Source organism: Lygodium microphyllum, chromosome 29 (genome assembly GCF_053477565.2).
Source record: "Lygodium microphyllum isolate KBCC chromosome 29, Lygodium_microphyllum_v1.1.10, whole genome shotgun sequence".
Taxonomy (NCBI): Eukaryota; Viridiplantae; Streptophyta; class Polypodiopsida; order Schizaeales; family Lygodiaceae; genus Lygodium; species Lygodium microphyllum.
In genome coordinates, this window is record NC_141163.1 from 21,935,564 (window position 1) to 21,954,713 (window position 19,150).

The 19,150-nt window shown below is 41.1% G+C and overlaps 1 protein-coding gene across 1 annotated transcript in view; it reads right to left on the minus strand.

Moving 5' to 3' along the window:
- LOC148010447 (chaperone protein dnaJ 10-like) overlaps window positions 1-19,150 on the minus strand; it is a 99,254-nt gene that overhangs the window by 59,362 nt on the left and 20,742 nt on the right. The window contains exons 2-3 of the mRNA XM_087672095.1: window positions 623-682; window positions 298-380 (exon numbers count right to left, since the gene is read on the minus strand). Coding sequence (XP_087528221.1) covers window positions 298-380; window positions 623-682 — 143 coding nt within the window. The remainder of the gene's footprint in view (window positions 1-297; window positions 381-622; window positions 683-19,150) is intronic.

Below are 19,150 nucleotides of genomic sequence, written 5' to 3' on the forward strand. Positions count from 1 at the left end.
CCAACACCAGGTAAAGACATCCAAAAAACACCAGTCACCAATTGATATTTTGCATTAGTTGGAATACCTCATCATAGCATTGTTTGCGTTATGCAAATAAAATTCTCCTGTTAAATCAACATATTAGAACAACACAGAAAAACAGAGAAAAAGAGAGAGAACAATGTGAAAATAGACTAAATAGCCTCCTTATGTAGCAGAAGATTTCAGTTCACAGGACTCCAATACATTCAACTTTCAAGCAAAAGTAAAGCTAAGTACAGCACGGTATAAAAAATCACAGTACATAGTGTTTACTTGGAAAGAGAAGATTTTCCATATCTGTCATAAGTTTCTCTTTGTTGAGGATCACTCAATACTTGATATGCCTCTCCTAACAACTGTAACAAACGCCTCAGATCAGTACAAGAAGAGAACTCTGTCAACTCTATATTTTAGTTGTAACTTCCATCCCAAATCCCTATTTATACTTCTCCAATCACAAAAATCCTCTAGTTCAAAAATTTCTGGAAGAATGCACTTCTGGAGGTCCTTCATCCTATACCAGCATTCAAAGGTTAGGATGATACAAATCAAGCTACCATCCAAGCAAATCACTTGAGCATAACTTTTCCATAAGGACCTGAAAATTCGAAGCAGCTTGAGGATCATTTGGATTTTTGTCTGGATGCACCCTTCTTGCCTACAAATACAGCAGGCGGAAAAAAGTTAATACACAGCACTTCCCAAGTTTGACAGTGCAATCGCACCATAGAGATTTCCAATCACAAGCCAGCCATTTCATTAATTCTTTACAGTGATCTGCATTTGAAGCTTAAGAAGAGTATAGAGCACATCATTGTCAGCGATTAAAGGTTTTCAACAACGGCACTTTTCATGGGCTTAATTATCAGCATTGATGAACAGAAGGAAAAGTAACCCACCCATTCTCCTTCCCTACCTCTCTACACACTCCCTGCTTCCCCCTTCTTCCAGCCACCAATCCTCCCTGAATGTTATTTGCCTTAATGTAAAAGTTTACTGCAAGGACAAGCATTGTAACAAGGCTTGAGGGTAAGTTACTTGTACTGAGCTTGTGCACAGATAAATTGCTGGCAGACTGATGCTAGAGATCTAAGCCATGCATTAAGGTATGCAGAGCTGCAATAAGACATGTATGAGGCCATACATTCTGAAAATGCCCTGGACAACGTAGTATGCTCAATGACTATAATGTTCACTTATTTTCGAGGTTGAATCATTGGAGAAAATAGAAAGAATGAATACCTGAGGGCAAATATGACAATTATTTAGAAAATTGCAACAATGAGCACTTCAAAGAAATAGAGAAAAACTAAGGTTTGAATATGGGCAAATCCCCCCCCCCCCACCTGAAGGAGTATATTTCTACTCAACCCAAATCCCTTAGGGAAAAGCTCAATTACAATCAACCTAAGAGTGAGGAGAAGTATTTCTCACTCTCACAGGATCATGTCAAAGAAGTATGTGTACACATGCATCACAAAGATATACATGCAAACATGCATCACTTATTATGCAATAAAAATAGCATATTTCTTTTAAAGATGAGAGTAGAAAGAGGAAAAATCAACCTTTCTCCGTTCTTGAACAACAATACATCAATATGGCTTTCTTCTTGTTCTCAAAATGGAAGAAGAGCTCGTGAAAGAGGTGTTGTAATGAATTTCACTGTCATTAAAACGTGTTTTGCAATTACCCTGGTGCCTACTAAGCCAGGTCTACTACCCACTCTTCACCTTCCAACAAATACTTCAGCTCCCAAGCCTCCTCCACAAAACCCGTTACCTTGCTAATACTCGCAAACCATGCGTGAACCAAGTATCCTTTTATCAGATTTCACTCCAAAGGGCCCTAGAAGGTCTACTTGGCTCGCCCCTCAAGGTTCATATGCATCACTATTTACAGCTGATTACATTGCACATTCTAAGCTGGACAGTTGGAAGGAGGCTCTCCAGGACCCTCTGTGGCATGCAACCATGAAGAAGGAACTGGATGGTATTGATCGCAATGAGACTTGGACATTGGTCAATCGTCCTTATCACAAACCGGTCATCAGGATGAAGTGGATACAAGGTTTAGACAAATACAAGGCTCGCCTTGTAATACAAGGTTTCAGGCAAAAGGACAACACTGACTATGAAGAAACCTGCACACCTACTGCTCGGTTGACATCATTTCATCTGTTGGTGTCACGAGGACGTGAAAATTTGATGCTTTGCTTATGTTTAATTGACATTCGATTAAAGGATTAATCAAATGTGCAATTAAAAGATACACATGTGTTGCACATGTGAGGTGCAAGCAACTTTTTCACAGTTGAAAGCCGAAGGACCCTGTGAAAAAGATGGGTTTCAAAGGCAAAGGTTGTAACAAGTTACACTTGTTAGATTCTAGGTGAATTTTGGTGTCAGTTTGCCCCTAGGACCATTAATTTGCCATTAAGTGTCAGTGGTGACACTAGAGACTAGGCATTAATTAATGGATTAATGCTTGTCCAAGGGTCAATTAATGCATGGGACCACTTTGGGTTGCAAATGGCCTAGCCAATTAATTTTTGGATGGGCAAGGTCAATTTTTTGGGCATGGATTAAGGGCTGAATTAATTTTCAGAATTAATTAATTTTGAAAATTAATTAAATGGCTGGAAATTGCTGAAAATGGATTAAGAAAGCTGCCACTTGGTAAAACTTTCCCATGCAAGTGGGGGAAAGGTTAAATAGGGCTGAAGGGAGAGGGAAATCTCGTTTTTTCATTTTGGAGCTCTTGGGAAGAGGTGTTGGATTGTTGCTACCAGCTTTTGGGGCCATTTCCCAACCATTGGAGACCATTTTGGTGATGGAGATTGCATATTCTTGACCTTGGGAAGTTGGCAATTGCTGCCGATGCACTTTCTCCTGAAGATCAAAGTCTCTAATGCTCCTATTGTTGTTGGTGCATCCGTTTGGGGCTAGTATAGCAGAGCAACAGCTGATTTCGATCAGTTCTTCGCGACAAATCTCAAAATTTTCTCTCTCTACAGCATTCTCTCATCTCCTTCAATCTATGCTCAGTCATTCTCAACAATTCTCAGCCATTCAGAGGAGATCTCAGTCATTTTTGGTGGGCTCATCTGTAATTTCTGCAGTAAACCCTAATTTACAGCAAAAATTAGGGTTTAGCAGCCACCTTGGGATCCGTGCCAAAGATTGATGGCTCAAGGGACTAAAATCAGCAGCTGATAATTGAAGATTATCAAGGGATTTCAAGATCCAGCCCATCCCAAATTGATTTGGGGCAGCATTTGGCCAGCCAAGGGTCAAATTGGAGAAGAAGTCCTAGGTCAATCAAGGGGCAAATGACCCAAAAGGCTTGGTGGTCATTTATGATAGCAAGAGCAATTGGTTAGCAGGAGGAGATTGAAGAATCTCGAGTTGTACTCCTTCCAATTGAATGAAAGCTAAAGAAATACCGCAAGGGGCACCAATTTTGGGGCCAACAAGGTGTCTACTGTCCAAGAATGTTATTGTAAAGTGTGTATTTCATTTTATATGCATTTATTTATTGCTGTAATTAACTCTTAAATCAGGTTATCACCACCCATTCCAAGAAGAAAGGCTGGTTTCAGTTGGTTACGCTCGCCACTCACCACGGTTGGTCAATCTATCATGGACGTCAAAAGTGTCTTTCTAAACAATTATTTGGAGGAGAAAGTCTATATGGAGCAACCTCTTGACTTATCTTCCACTGACTGGAATGACAAGGTATTTCACTTGTGGAAAGCTCTTTATTGACTGAAGCAAGCATCGAGGTCTTGGTACCACAGGATGCATGAGTTCTTACAGACTCATGAATACCATTCTACCCCCTATGATCCAAATCTATATGTGCACACCACTAGCGTGGGGATCAGCTATATCTTGCTATACATTGATAATATATTATCACTGGCTCACATTCTCCAACTCTTACAGAAATTAAGGATTAGCTTTACTCTACATTCGAGATAACCAACTTAGGTTTATTGTCTAATTTCTTGGAAATGGAGATTGTTAGATCCAAGGGAAGCATCTCCCTGTTACAATAGAAGCACACCCTACAGCTGATGGAACAGTATTGCACTAATCAAACACAACCAATAGCCACACCTTTAGATCCCATTGTCCATCTACATAAGGATACCTCAGGTCAGCCTTTTGATACTCATACCTATCGTTATGTTGTAGGGAAATTACTCTAGTTGATTCATACTAGACCAAATATTGCATACTCAATTAGTTTACTTGGCCAGTATTTTAATGCACCTAGAATGTCTCGTTGGATTGCTTCTCTTCATGTGTTAAGATATTTACAGGTGTACCGTGTACCTATAATTATGGACTAACTTATGGTCATGGTTTATGCTTCAAGGCTACACTAATTCTGACTTGGCGGGAAATCCTAACACCCCAGCATTCCCATGGCAGCAACCTCTTCACCTAGGGCACAACACCCATCTCTTGGGCTAGCCATAAGCAAGAGACGATAGCAACTTCGACGGCCAAGGTAGAGTATCGAGCTCTCTTCAATGATACTAGGGAGGCCATCTATGTAAGCAACTTGCTAGCTGCACTACAATTTTCTTGTGAGTCACCTACAGTTGTCTACTACAACAACCAAAGTGTCATTGCCCTTGCGGGCAATCCTCTCATCACCCCTCAAACACAACACATGGAGGTTCACTACCACTTCACTAGAAAGAAGATTGAGATGGGCACCATACACCTAGAGTTTGTGACATCTAGTCACTATTTTGCAAATATTTTGACCGAGGCGGTCAACAGGCCGGTTCCACAGTATCTTCTACCACGGATCGGCTTGAGTAAACCCTCCTCTACTTCTTCCGATTGACGGGGAGAGAGTGCTTCTCTTTTACTTCTCCTTCCAGTTTGAGAGGGGAGGGTTTCCTTCTCTTGACAGTAACATTGATAATGCTTATAGTTTTTCCCTTTCAGACATTAATTTCTTTTGTATTGTATATTATGGGCATTTGTAACTTCATCCACACTATCAAGATGGCATGACTAAAAAAGGATGCTTGGGCAAGTGAACAATTTCCTTGCAAGGGGACTGTCCAAGTGACACCGTTGAATTGCATTCTGCATGAGTATGAATACTTGGATCTTCCTTTGCATTACCCCATGCATCAGCATTCTCTTCATGTAAACATGCATCTATGCGCATTTATCTCTTTTTGATCACCCATGGAGTAGTTGACTCCAGATTCCCAATACTCATGGCATTGCATATGGCAGTCTCCAAAGGCAATTTTTTCCTATGCTTACATGCTAGCTTTGCTTGTTCTGCTTGCTTCCATCGTATTGCTTCTCTCTCCACATATTCTCCATAAGATTGACATAAAAGTGTACATGAATCTCTAGGCACTTATCCTAGTAGTGGGTAGGATTGTTTTGCTTGTTTTATGAAGGTAGTAGGGCTCTCCATCCTTCTTTTCCCATACTTCTAGTAGGCACATTGACTCAATGGGACAAAAACTGATTTGAAACCATCACTTAATGCTAAATCTTTTGAACAAACTACACCAAACGCCCTCAAAAAATTTTATTTTTTAAAAAATGCAAAGTTCACTATTGATTCCATCTACCTTTGTAGAACTTAGTACACTCCTGGGCAGCCGACGCACACCATTGGTCCAATGCCCTAGTCTCTCTAGGGTTTGGGCTCCTTGTCAAAGTGAAGCAATGCGGAAGTCAATGACCAAGACAAAGAGTGAATAGAGAGAGGAGAGAGAGAGAGAGAGAGAGAGAGAGAGACAGTGAAATGCAAAAAATCTGTTGTATAAGAATGCAGAAATATACACAAATGCAGAGAGAATATATATGTATATATCCACCTCGAAGATCTCGGTCTCCGTTAGCCCCTCACAATTAATGCCTAAAATAATGACAATGTGCCCAGCCCTAAATGGCATGCACAGACTCACACATGAGTTGACAATCCTAATAACAATTTTCCCTTCTTTGCCCAAAAGAAGATCAGTTGGATGGATCCAACAATTTGCTTTAGTCTTGCAAGGTGGAGTGTATTCTTGACACCTTTAATCTTTGGAAGTTTGATACCCACCCTACTCCTTGTCCCATGGAGGATCCCAAAGTAGGATCAACTAGGAATCACGTAGCCCTATGGGATCGGCTCAACTCTAGAGCCCGATCCTCCCAACATTAGGAAATTGAATGCAAACTGGGTTTCAAAATATTTCAGTTACAGTTCATTGGACTTCTTCTTGAACTCATGGCATAAGAATTGATGCAATGACACCATCAAATTTGCATTATCAGTGACAAATTAACAATTAACAAATTCACAAAATTGAAATGCACACCTTATCATATAATCTTGAACATTGAACAACTTGTTGGCCCCAAAACTGATGCACCTTGCAGTATTTCTTGAACTTTTATTTCAAATGAATGGAGTACAATTGAAATCCTCTAACCTCCTCCGCTAATTCAAATGTCTCTTGCTGTCAAAACTAACCAGCAAGCCTCCAAACTATTTTGCCCCTTGGTTTGCTTGGGGATTCGCCTTCACCCTACTCATTGAAAGACAAATTCAGCCCCAAATCTGATATTGGTTCGCTAGCCTCTTGAATCTCCTTCAAATTCCTCAATTTCAGCCACTGGAATTCAAGTCATCACACATCCCAAGGCGGCTGTCAAAACCCTTCTTTTTGTTGTAAATTAGGCTTTACAACAAAGATGGACTAAAATCTCTTCCTTTGATGGCTCAAACTACTAGAGAAAATGCTGAGATAACTTGAGAGATGGCTAGGAGATAAGAGGGAATGTTGTAGAGAGAGAAATTTCAAAGTTTCATCCCGAGAAACACTGAAAAGCTACTACTGCCTTGCTCAAACAGTCATGAAAGCTGTCACCTACAGCTTATGAACACAAGAAAAACTATCGCCCCCTCTTGTATGCTATCATCTGCACCAGAAGGATCTTGGGTTGCTATCAGCTGCTCCTAGAGGGCTCCAAACTCGTATCACATGCTATAGGACTGATCCCTAGTCGCTACAAATCACATCAGCAATATCTTCTTGCTCTCTAACAACCTCCTTCTCTCTCACAATGGCTAGAATAGGCTTCCACCAACACCTAAGCACATTCTTCCCACTTGCATGGAAAGTAACAGCCTTCTAATCCCATTTTTCATCATTATCCAACTTATTAAATTACTTTTTAAAATATTAATTTTAAAAATTATTCTAGTGCTCAAAAAACTAATTTCACCAACCAATAATTAAATTCGCTAGACCCATTCGTCTTCCAAGTATCCCTGAGTAGTTATTAGCTCTTAGATCGACATTAATTAATGCCTAGTTTCTAATGTCACCACCACCAATATTAGTTGCTAATAAATTGCTCTAGGTCAAAATCTAACAATGAGCACCATCTAGTACTTGTCAAGCATAACTTATTACAACTTTTATCTTTAGCACAAACTGATATCTCGGGGTCCTAGGTTCCACATCATGAAATAATTAACTTGCATCTCATATATACAGGTCACATTAGCACATTTGATTAATCAAATGTTAAGCAAAACAATAAAATTTCACGTCCTTGTGACAGACCACCCCCTTGAAATCTCTATAATCGTCCTCAATTGCATTGCATTATACCAAAGGAAAGGCATATTGTACAAGAATTTCCATAAGGCATCACAGTTGCAACATTGGCCATAGTTGTCCAACCATGCCATATACCCAAGGTAACTACGAAACACGTTTCAGTGACAGTGAAACATGAAACACATTTCACTCAGTGAAACGCCTAAAAGTTTCAATCCCTCAAAAAAAAAAGGTTTTCTAAAATGTTACTTGCTTTTGGTTAGGGACCTTTTTCAATCATCAAAGAAAGTCAAACCATATGTTAATATATTATCTTGCCTCTTATAGACATTGCTTACGCAACGAATGATCAATTGAAACGTGTCAAGTCTCAATCAATCATGGTGCACTAGTGATGTACACTATGGACAGCCGCCAGTGTAATTCGTGGACAGCATATAACGGAAAGTTAGAGGGACTTGTGACAGGTTGACTATTCAATATTGATTGCGAGCTGCACGCACAAGTAACAAGTCACGACTCAGACCCCAGGACAGCGACTTGTCCAGAATCCACCAAATCGTGTACGGTGTAACACTTTGGGTTGGCAGCTAGCCCAAAACTCTCTCTCTCTCTCTCTCTCTCTCTCTCTCTCTCTCTCTCAAAGGTCTTAATTCATTGGCCCCAATTCTACCTAAATTTGTCCCAATTTTGAGAAATTTAGCTCCAAGTCTTTGGATTCACCCCCAAATGTGAAAAATTTTACCCAAAATCAGAAAATTTCATCTCAATTTCTTTCCCAAATGTTGAAATTTTGCCCCCATTCTTTTTCCAAATCTGCAATTTGAATTTTTCACCCTAATTTGAATGTTGCTCAATCTAAATGTCAATTCAATTCTATCTAAATTTACCCCAAATTTGAGAAATTTAGAAGTTAGCCCCAAATCTGAACCAAATTTGGACTTTGAAAGCTTGCCCCAAAATCTGAAGTTGAACCCAATTTCTCTCAAATCATAAAAATTTGCTCAAATCTGAATAATTTTCCCAAGCCTTAACATTTCTGAATAATGTTGCCCAATTTTCCCCCAAAATCTGAGAGTTTTAGCCTCAATTTTGATACAATATTTGGCCCAAATCTACAAATTCTACCAATTTTTCCCAAATTTGATACAAGTAACAACATTTATTCCAAATCTGAAGATTATAATTTTTGTAGCATTCTCCATAATTAATAAATTAATTTTTAGTCTTTAGATTATAAAAATTAATCTAATAATTATTTTGGTGCCCAAAAAAAAAAATCTGGCTGGCCAATAATTCAATTGGCTAGGCAACTTCCATTCCTAAGTGTCTCTACACTCTCTTTGACCATTATATTGGCATTAGGTACAATTAAATACCACTTCTCTAATGTCACCAATTAACACTTATGGCCAAATGAATGACCTGGGCAACAATTAGCGCAAGATACCACCAAGTACCTATGTAACATAACTTATAGCAACTTTTGCCTTTGACATCCTGTCATGAGGACATGTATTTTTGAAACCTCACTTAACATGTGGATTAACTTTTAATCACATGATTAAGTAAATGTTACACATGTGAGGTGCAACTGGGGTTAGAGTAAATTTACAAGCCTGGGACCCGAGGAAATCACGAGATGTCAAAGGCAAAAGTTGCTATAAGTTATGCCGCACATGTACTTGGTGGTATTTGGCCAGTTGTTGGCCTAGGTTATTCGTTTGGCCATAAGTGTCTGTTGTTGATGACACTAGAGAAGTGACATTTAATGGTACCTAACACCAATCTAATGGTCAAAGATAGCAGAGAGACACTCAGGAATGCAAGTTGCCTAGCCAATTTTGTTATTGGCCAGTCAGATTATTTTTCAGGGCATCGAACAATAAAGTTAAAGAAATACGGAAAGAGGCACCAATTTTTGGGCCAATCGGGTGTGCATTGTCTAAGATCAGTAGGTAAATTTTTATTTTCAGATTTGCATTAATTGTTTGTTGCTGTAATTAAGTTGTAATCAAGGATTTACCACCCATCCATGGAAGGAAGGCTGGTTACACATCCCATGATTTCCTCGGGTCCCAAGCTTGTAAATTTACTCTAGCTCCAATTACACCTCACAAATGCAACATTTTCTCAACCATGTGATTAAAAATTAATCCACATGTTAAGTGAGGTTTCAAAAATACATGTCCTCATGACCCTGTACCTTGTCCAAGATCAAGCATTGCATTTTTCCCAATACTTTGTGAATTTGCTGTCTTTAAATACGTAAAATTAATCTAATAATTATTTCAATGCCCAAAAAAATAATCTGACTAGCCAATAATCAAATTGGTTGGGCAACTTCCATTCTCAAGTATCTCTATGCCATGTTTAACCATCAGGTTGGCATTAGGTACCATTAAACACCACTTCTCTAGTGTCACCGACTGACACTTATGGCCAAATGAATAACCTGGGCTAACAACTAGAACCAAATACCACCAAGTACATATGCAACATAACTTATAGCAACCTTTGCCTTTGACGTACCATAATTCCCTTAAGTTTCAAGCTCGTAAATTTACTCTAACCCCAGTTACACCTCACATGTACAACATTTACTTAACCATGTGATTAAAAATTGATTCACATATTAAGTGAGGTTTCAAAAATACATATCCTCATGACACCGTGCCTTGTCCAAGATCAAGCATTCCACTTTTCCTGATACTTCGTGAATTTTCATATTGAGAGGCATCATCCTTACTTGATCCCATCTCACTACTTGAAGATATTCATGCTGTAATACTCAACTGAATACAATTTCAGAACTGAAGTAAAGCTTTGGACCTTCAATCAAGTACCTCAAGTTTCGAGGGAACTGATGGTATCTCAGCAATGAAACCATGAAACCAACCTTCATTCTCGGATAGGGTGGTAAAAAACCTAATTAACCACTTAATTATAACAATTAACAAATTCACAAAAGTGAAATGCATACTTGACCCCAAAACTGATACCCATTGCAGTATTTCTTTAACTTTTATTACAAATGGATGAAGTATAACTAAGGTCCTCTAATCTCCTCCGCTAATCCAAGTGCCTCTTGCTGTCAAAATTGACTAGCAAGCCTCCAAACCGATTTTCCCCTTGGTTTGCTTAGGGATTGACCTTCACCCTACTCCTTGAAAAACAATGTCAGCCCCAAATCTCCCTAAAATTCCTCAATTTCAGCTACTGGAATTCAAGTCCTAAGCTCTCAATTTTAAGCACGCATCCCAAGGCAACTGTCAAAACCTTGATTTCTGCTATGAAATAGAGTTTACAGCAGAGATGGACTAAAATCTCTTACTTTGATGGCTCAAACTACTAAAAAATGCTGAGATAACTTGAGAGATGGCTAGGGGATGAGAGGGAATGCTATAGAGAGAGAAATTCCAAAGCTTCATTGTGAGAAACGCTGAAAAGCTACTACTGCCCTACTCAAATAGATATTAGAAACCGTTACCACCAGCATAGGACCACCAAAAAGGCTACTACCTGTTGAGCTAAAAATGCATTAGCTTTACTTAAACAGCCCCAAAACTTACTTAATTAATGAAGAAACCTTGTTTATTTGAAAGAAACGCAATCCTATAGAGTCTGTGTCCCATAAGCACAAACCCACTTGGAAGGGCCCAAACTTTCTATGAATACGTATGCTGCCCCTCCATTCAGCCCTCAATCTCGTTTTTGCAAATTTCAGGTGTTTCTTGCTACCCACACTCCATTTGCAGAGGATATCTCAGCCGAAGCCGTCCATTGTTGTCTACATCAATTGACGCCTAATTTCCAGTCCTCTTCTCGCAGTTTGGAGCTGATCCCAGCCAAGCAATTGTTGTTCCTGTACAAACCTGCTGCCGTACTACCTGCCACATCATCTGCAGCTTGCGTTTGGCAGTTTTCTCTCTCCTACAGGCTGTCCTCCCTGTGTTCTTAGTCTCTCTCTCTCCTGCAGGCTGTCTAGATTGCATTGTTAGTCTTTCTCTCTCTTGCAGCCTGCGTTTTTAGTATTTCTCTCTCCTCACTGCTGTCTGCATCAGATCCAACTTCACTGCTGCATTTGTTGATCTTTGACATCCAAAGGCTGCCTTGCTGCAATTCGGGATCCATTAGAAGTACGACACACTCCCCAACTCATTACCCCTGCCTTGATCCTTGAGATACAAGAGTTCGAGGTTCAGTATTCATTCATTGCATAGTGTGTTTGCTACATGAGCATTGTATATTCAGCAGTTATATCACTTCAATTATTTTCTATGTTCATTGTCTCTGAGTTACCCTAACCCTAACTCAATTCTTTTATCAACCTGTGCTTTGTCGTACGATTGTTATTTGTGTTTCTGTGTCAGAGAATTTCTTTACATGGTATCAAAACTTGATACTCTCTAAGAAACCTAGGCCTTTGATCTAAAAGCTCTCTACAAGAAGCAAGAACAACAGTAGGTTCAAATGACTTCGAACACATCAACACCAATTCAGTCTCCAGAACAATCTATGTCAAGAAGCGAGCAAGAATGGGCAGAACGGCTTGGTCCACAAAGTTCCAACATGGTGGAAGACACTTCTGACAACACGGAAGAAAGACTATACAATGATCATGGACTTTAGACGAAAGAAGATTGAGGAGCTCGATCGAAGGATTGTCCTTAAGGAGAAGCTACTCAATGAAGGTATGCATAAATTTCTCTCTTCAGATGTTGCACATAAATCTGATGATATTGTATAGCCATCGAGACCTCCCTCAGGGATGGGCCCTTCTGTTGGAGAAAGAGATCCGAAGTATGTTCCATTCTTTCATCCTCTTCCATCCACTCCGGTGCAAGGTACTTTAGATTCGTCTTTTGTCCCTTCGTCTTTTACCTCTTCTGCTTTGCAATATACTGGTAGAAATCATGAGGAAGATAGAGTACAATCTATTGACTACAGAAAAGGTTCTCTTTGAGAACCAATTCTTGTATTTTAATACATGTCGTGGGGATTATAAGAAACAGTCAGGTATCTCTTCCTCTAACCTTCCTTCTTTTCAATTTACTTCTCAAAATTAGAATGAATTTGGTGTTCCTATTTCTACATTGCATGGTGCATCATCATCATCATCATTTCATTTTCAATCATTAAGTGGTAAAAATAAACAAAATGCATCTACACCTTTCACACCACAAATTCAAAACCCACCTATCCCACCATATTCTTCCGCTACTTCCCCACTTCCCTTCACACCGTTTACATTCCCCTATCAAACACCTCATGTTGTATATCACACTGCACCGGGGGGTTATAGAAACATAGGCATCGCCTTTAGGACCTCATCCTTTCCTCAATCGGGTGGTGTTCCACCTTCTCACACACTTTCAGGATCATTGCAGCCTGGGTATCCCCCCCAGTCTCTCCCGAGTGTGGATCAGTTGGTACCACAGCTTGCCTCTATAGCATTACCTAGTGGACCTTCTGGACATGTTATTGTTCCCCAGCCGAGCTTTGAACAGGTCTTTCATATCCCAGTGCCTCCACCTCCATCCACATCTTATGGAAACGTTCATATTCCAGTGCCTCTGCATCAATCAACACTCATTGGACACTCCTAATCTATTTCTGCCCACCCACCTTTTCCCCCTTATTCTTCCTATCAGACACACCCACCACCACCATCTTACCCTCCACATCCATCTTATCCCACTTTCTCGACACCTCATGGTTCCAGCTCATCTTCTGCCAAGCATGCTTTCAATGATAAGACTCGTTTTAACGGGTCAAACTTTACCACTGTCACAACTCTATAGAAACAGAATTTGTATCCTTTTTCATTAATTTGTCTATTTAATGATTTATTTAATTTGTTTCCTTTGCACTAACTATTAGATATAAAGAAAAGTGCATTGGAGCTGGCCACTGATGAGTGGTCACAGGTTATGGTGGACCCACGCGATGGGTTAGAGAAAAGATAGATCACACTTCCATCTATATGGCCCGATTGGGCGCCTGTGACCAGAACTCACGCATATCAAGGTTAGACTCACACACAGAAAGGATTGATGCCTTGAAGTGTGGGCTAGATCCGCCACAACAGACAATTACAATCAACAAGATGGCATGATCATGAAATGCTTGTACAAAGTGCATGTGTGGACTGAAAGCTTGAAATGCATATTTCTTTCCATAGGAAAGTCACATGAAGATTCTGATACTGTTTTTGCGATGTACACGGAAAAAGCTTTATATGACACCCATATTGGGGGGTCCCTAAATTTTAGGAGCCTCGAATTAGCCTAAAAATGCTAGTCCTAAAAAATAGGGATGTCATTCTAAAAATAGTAAATTCTGTACTCTGATTGTACTTACTAAATTTAGTTGTCCCTATTCTTGACAGTATTCAGCCCAAAAAGGAAGGCCATAGAGAAGAGACAAGTGTCAAGACACTTGTCACACAAGTTTCCAAGTGTCCCACCACTTGTCACATCTCATGACATGTGGTTGGACACTTGTCTTATGCTACTCCACTTTCCCCTTTTGTACTAGCTCTTCCCTCCCCTATAAATAAGAGCTCGTTTTTCTTCATTCAGCATCATTTTTCTTTGCTATAAACTCATGTACAGCACCCACAGATAGCCAGAAACTGGCCCCATCCATCCCCATCATCATCCCCCACTTCTCCATTATCAAATTCCTTCATATTCCCTCTTCTATCACTGCTGTTTTACAGGACAGCAAGCCTGTAAATTCATTACAGCACCTTCTTCTCGAGCTCTTTCTTCCATTTTAGCAACAAGAAATAAGCCCTATCCATGTACTACTGATAGGCTGTTTTCCCCTCTTTCTTCTCTCATACTGTAAAGAAATCAGTTCTTATCATTGCATAATAGATAATGCATGTGTGTTTGTACATCTTTGTATGATCTTATGAGAGTGAGAATTACTTCTCCTCACTCTCAGGTTAATTGTAACTGAGCTCTTCCCTAAGGGACTTGGGTTGAGCAGAAATACATTCCTTCGCGGGGGAGGGGTTTGCCCATCTTCGACCCTCAATCTTATCTCCATTACTTTTACATTTTCATGGCTGAAATTTTGTGAGTAATTTTCATTTTCAGCTTTAAGTGTTTATTCTCTTTTATATTAAGTCTCGAAAACAAGCGAATTTCATAATTGTTAAGCATACTATGTTGTTCGGGGCGTTTACAACCACTTGGTCGAACTTGATGAGACATGTCCTTGACTCCCAGAACCTATGGGATCTTGTGCAAGGGTTGAGACCCCATCCCGCACTTGTTCTATACGAGGTTGTCTGCTCATGGAAGGCTAGGAATGCCTCCGCTATTGTCGAGCTGATGCAGGGCTTATTGCCTGAGTTTCATTCTCAGCTTCAACATTTTGACTTAGCGTCAAAGCGATGGGCACACTTGACTGACCACTATGCGGCTCAGGATAGGACCCGTCGTATAAGTCTTGATCATGAGCTCCAACTCTTTAGAATTACTGAACAAACTTCCCATGAAATACTTCAATTTTGTGGAAGGTATAGTTTCAAAGCCTACCATGCCTACTTTCTATGAATTTGAGTGTCAACTGTTGCATTACGCACGGTTGTTTGATCGATTTCATTTGAATTATTCCTCAGAAGGGGCTCTTGTTGCTCATTCTTAAAAGGGGCAACAAGGAAAGGGCAAACAAAATCAAACCTCCACTCAAAATCCAAAACAAACTCAATCTGGGAAATCACAAGAGAACTCCCAATCACAACTCGAACAAGGGTGGCAAAATGTACTTAAAAAGAATAGGTATTGTCAACATTGTCAAAAGGTTGGTCATTTTGACGAGGAGTGCCAATCAAAGGCCAAAGACACAGCACCCAAATCTAAGTCTCAGACCCCCGCTCCTCAGTCAGGCAACCCCTAGCAAGGGAGGCAGGGTGATGGCAAGGGGCAATTTAAAGGTCAGACTCATACTACCACCGCTCAGTCATCTCATTTGACAACGTTCTCAACTCCAGAGGACTTGTCAAACGAGTCTGCAAAGGCCCACATCATCTCCATAGAGACATCAAATGCGAGTCTCATCCGCATCTGTGAGTTGCCTCCTAACGAGATTACCGCAAAGACCCACTCATCACAACCGAGCACTTCAGCTCTTGTTTGGATTGTGGATAGTGAAGCTACACATCATATGACGCCTATAGTGGACATTTTCCGTTCCCGAGTCCTACAGCTGAGCGGATTCGCGTAGGAAACAACTCCTCGATCAAGATTCAAGCTCAAGGTAGCATCGATTTTTCCACTAACAAGGGTCCGGATCTGGCTTCGCTCGACAATGTATACCATGTCCCTCAGCTTGGGGTGAACTTGTTATCTGTTCAGCAGCTTTGCCAGTTGGGGCGAGCAGTTTTCTTTACAACGACCACGGTAGAGATCCTTGACTCTGAAACTGGTTTAGTTATTGCTTGCGGTGAGACACAGCCCAATGGCCTTTACCACATGACTCACTTTCTGACCAAGCCGACAGCCGAGGGCTTCATGTTCCATAACTTTCAGGTATTAGCTACATCTCAAGAGCCTACGAACAATGAGCATCTTTGGCACTTTCGCTTAAGGCATATTGGTTATGACTCTCTTTATGAGTTATCCCGCCATTAGCTAGTTGACGGACTTTCCCGCCTAAAACTAGCTCGCAATGTCTGTAAAGCTTGTCAACTTGGAAAGCAATACCGTACCCCATTCCCTCAATAGTATACACATCGTGCTGAGGAGCCTCTTAGATTGATTCATGTTGATCTTTGTGGGCCAACGTCCACTGCTGCCTTAAATGGCGCACTAGACTTCTTATTGATAGTGGATGATCATTCTAGATACATGTGTGTGTACTTCCTCAAGCATAAGTCAGATACTTTCACATATTTTTCTGCTTGGGTATTGCTGGTTCATAACCAAACTGGACGACGTGTTGGTTGCATGAGGAGTAATAGCGGTGGTAAGTTTATCTCCCACAAGTTTTCCGAGTTTCTACTGAAGCATGGCATCTCTCGCCAGCTCACCTCTACTAACTCTCCCTCTTAGAATGGAGTCGTAGAGCGTAGGAACTGGACAGTCATGGAAATGGCACGCTCTATGTTGTTCGCAACAGAGCTTCCTGAGCGCCTTTGGGTCGAGGCTGTTAACCCTTCAGTGTACATTCTCCATCAGTGCCCCGACTGCAACTCTTTATCAGAAGACCCCGTATGAGGCATTTTTTCGGCTCTCGGCCTGTCATTTCCCACTTCAAAGTCTTCGAGTGTCGTGCCTACACACACACGCATGATGATAAGATAAGAAAGCTCGCTCCTCGAGCTAATCTCCTTATTTTTATCAAATATTCCTCTAAAGCAAAAGCCTATCGTTTGTTCGATCCTCTGACAAACAAGGTGATTGTTAGAAGAGATGTCCTTTTTTACGAGAGGGATAACGTGCAATCCTCTGCACCGGATTCCGATCCTATTCCTCCTTCCACATCATCAAAGATCGTGTCTCTTGAGCTTCCCGCTCCTGACATTCCTGCAAATTCTTCATCTCCTAGGCCCCCTTCACAAGACCCATTACCTCGCTAGTACCAGTAAACCATGCGGGATTCAGGGATCCTACCACCAAATTCCACTCCGGAGCGACCTAGAAGATCTACCCGATTTGCTTCTCAGGCTTCATTTGCGTCGTTGTTTATAGCCGATTACATAGCGCATTCTGAGCCGGATACATAGCAAAAGGCTCTTCAGCACCCTCAATGGTGAGAGGCCATGGAGAAGCTAGAGGGTATTGACCAAAATGAGGATCATCCAAGCCACAAGAAAGTCATCGGGACAAAGTGGATTTTCAGGACCAGGCCAAAAGCTTATGGGACTTTAGATAAGTACAAGGCTCACCTTGTTGTGCAAGGGTTTCAACAAAAGCATGGCATTGATTATGAAGAGACCTTTGCCTCTACTGCATGGTTGATATCTTTCCGGTTGCTTCTCGTGCTAGCCGCTCACCCCGGTTAGCCAATATACCAAATGGATATTAAGAGTGCCTTTCTAAATGGTTATTTGGAGGAGGAAGTCTATGTGAAGCAACCACTGGGCTTTCCTTCAGAGAACCTGAGGGATAAGGTATTCCACTTGCAGAAAGCTCTTTATGGGTTGAAGCAAGCACCGTCCTCTTGGTTCCATCGGATGGATGAGTTCTTATGGACTCATGGATATCATTCTACCCCTTATGACCCGAACTTATATGTTTGATCTACTGTAGAGGGGGTCAGCTCTATCATGTTATACGTTGACGACTTACTCATCACCCAGCGTTCCCATGGCGGCTACCTCTTTACCTTGGGCACGGCTCCCATTTCTTGGTCCAGCCGTAAGCAAGAGATGGTGGCAGCTTCCACGGCCGAGATTGAGTACCGGGCTCTCTTTGATGGCACCACCAAGGCCATCTACCTGAGGAGTTTACTAGCAACACTTCATTTTCCATGAGACTTTCCCACCATTGCCTACTACAACAACCAGAGTGTCATTGCCCTTGCAGGCAATCTGATCATTACACCGCAGATGCGGCATGTGGGAGTCCACTTCCATTTTTCCGGAGAGCAAGTTGAGTTAGGCACTATCCACCTAGAGTTTGTGCCTACATTCGACAATTTTGTCGATATTTTGACCAAAGCGGTCAACCATCCAGTTCTTTAGTACATGTTACCCAGGATCGGTTTAGGTATACCCTCCCCTACTTCAGCTTGATGAGGAGAGGGTGTTCCCCTCTTGGTTTCCCTTCCAATTTGAGAGGGAGCGGCTTCTACTCTTGCCAGTGGCAGTGATGATGCTAACAGGTTTTTAGACATTCATTCATTTATTCTTTTGTATTGTATTATGGACCTTTGTAACTTCATCCGCACTAATAGGATGATATGACTGTAAAAGGACGCTTGGGCAAGTGAACAATTCCCCTGCAAGGGCACTATCCAAGTGGCACCGTTGCATTGCATCTTGCGTAAGTATGACATCTTGCATCACGCTTTGCATTACCCTATGCATTGGCACTCTGTTCATGTAAACATGCATCTGTGCGCATTTATCCCTTTTCGGTCTTTTGGAGTGGTCGACTCTTGATCCACCGTATTCATGGCATTTCCCGTGGCGGTCTCCAAGGCAGTTTTTCCTTAGCTTGCTTGCTTGCTTCACATGTTTGCTATATCCACACCTTCGCCTTATTCTTTTTTACCAATACCCAGTAATGGTAGGGATAGTATACTTGTTTTGTGAAGGTCTTGGATCTGACCATCCTTATCATTCTCCCGTTTGGGACACGGATACTCAATAGAACGAATACTGATTTGAAACCCCACTTAATGCTAAATCTATCAAATTTTACCCAAAAAAAAAAAGACAAACCAAAAAAAAAAAGCAATCCACGGTCGATTCCATCCGCCTTTGTAGGGCTCGGTAGGCCACTGGGCGATCGACGTGCACCCTTCGTCCAATGCCCTGTCCTCTCTAGGGTGATCACT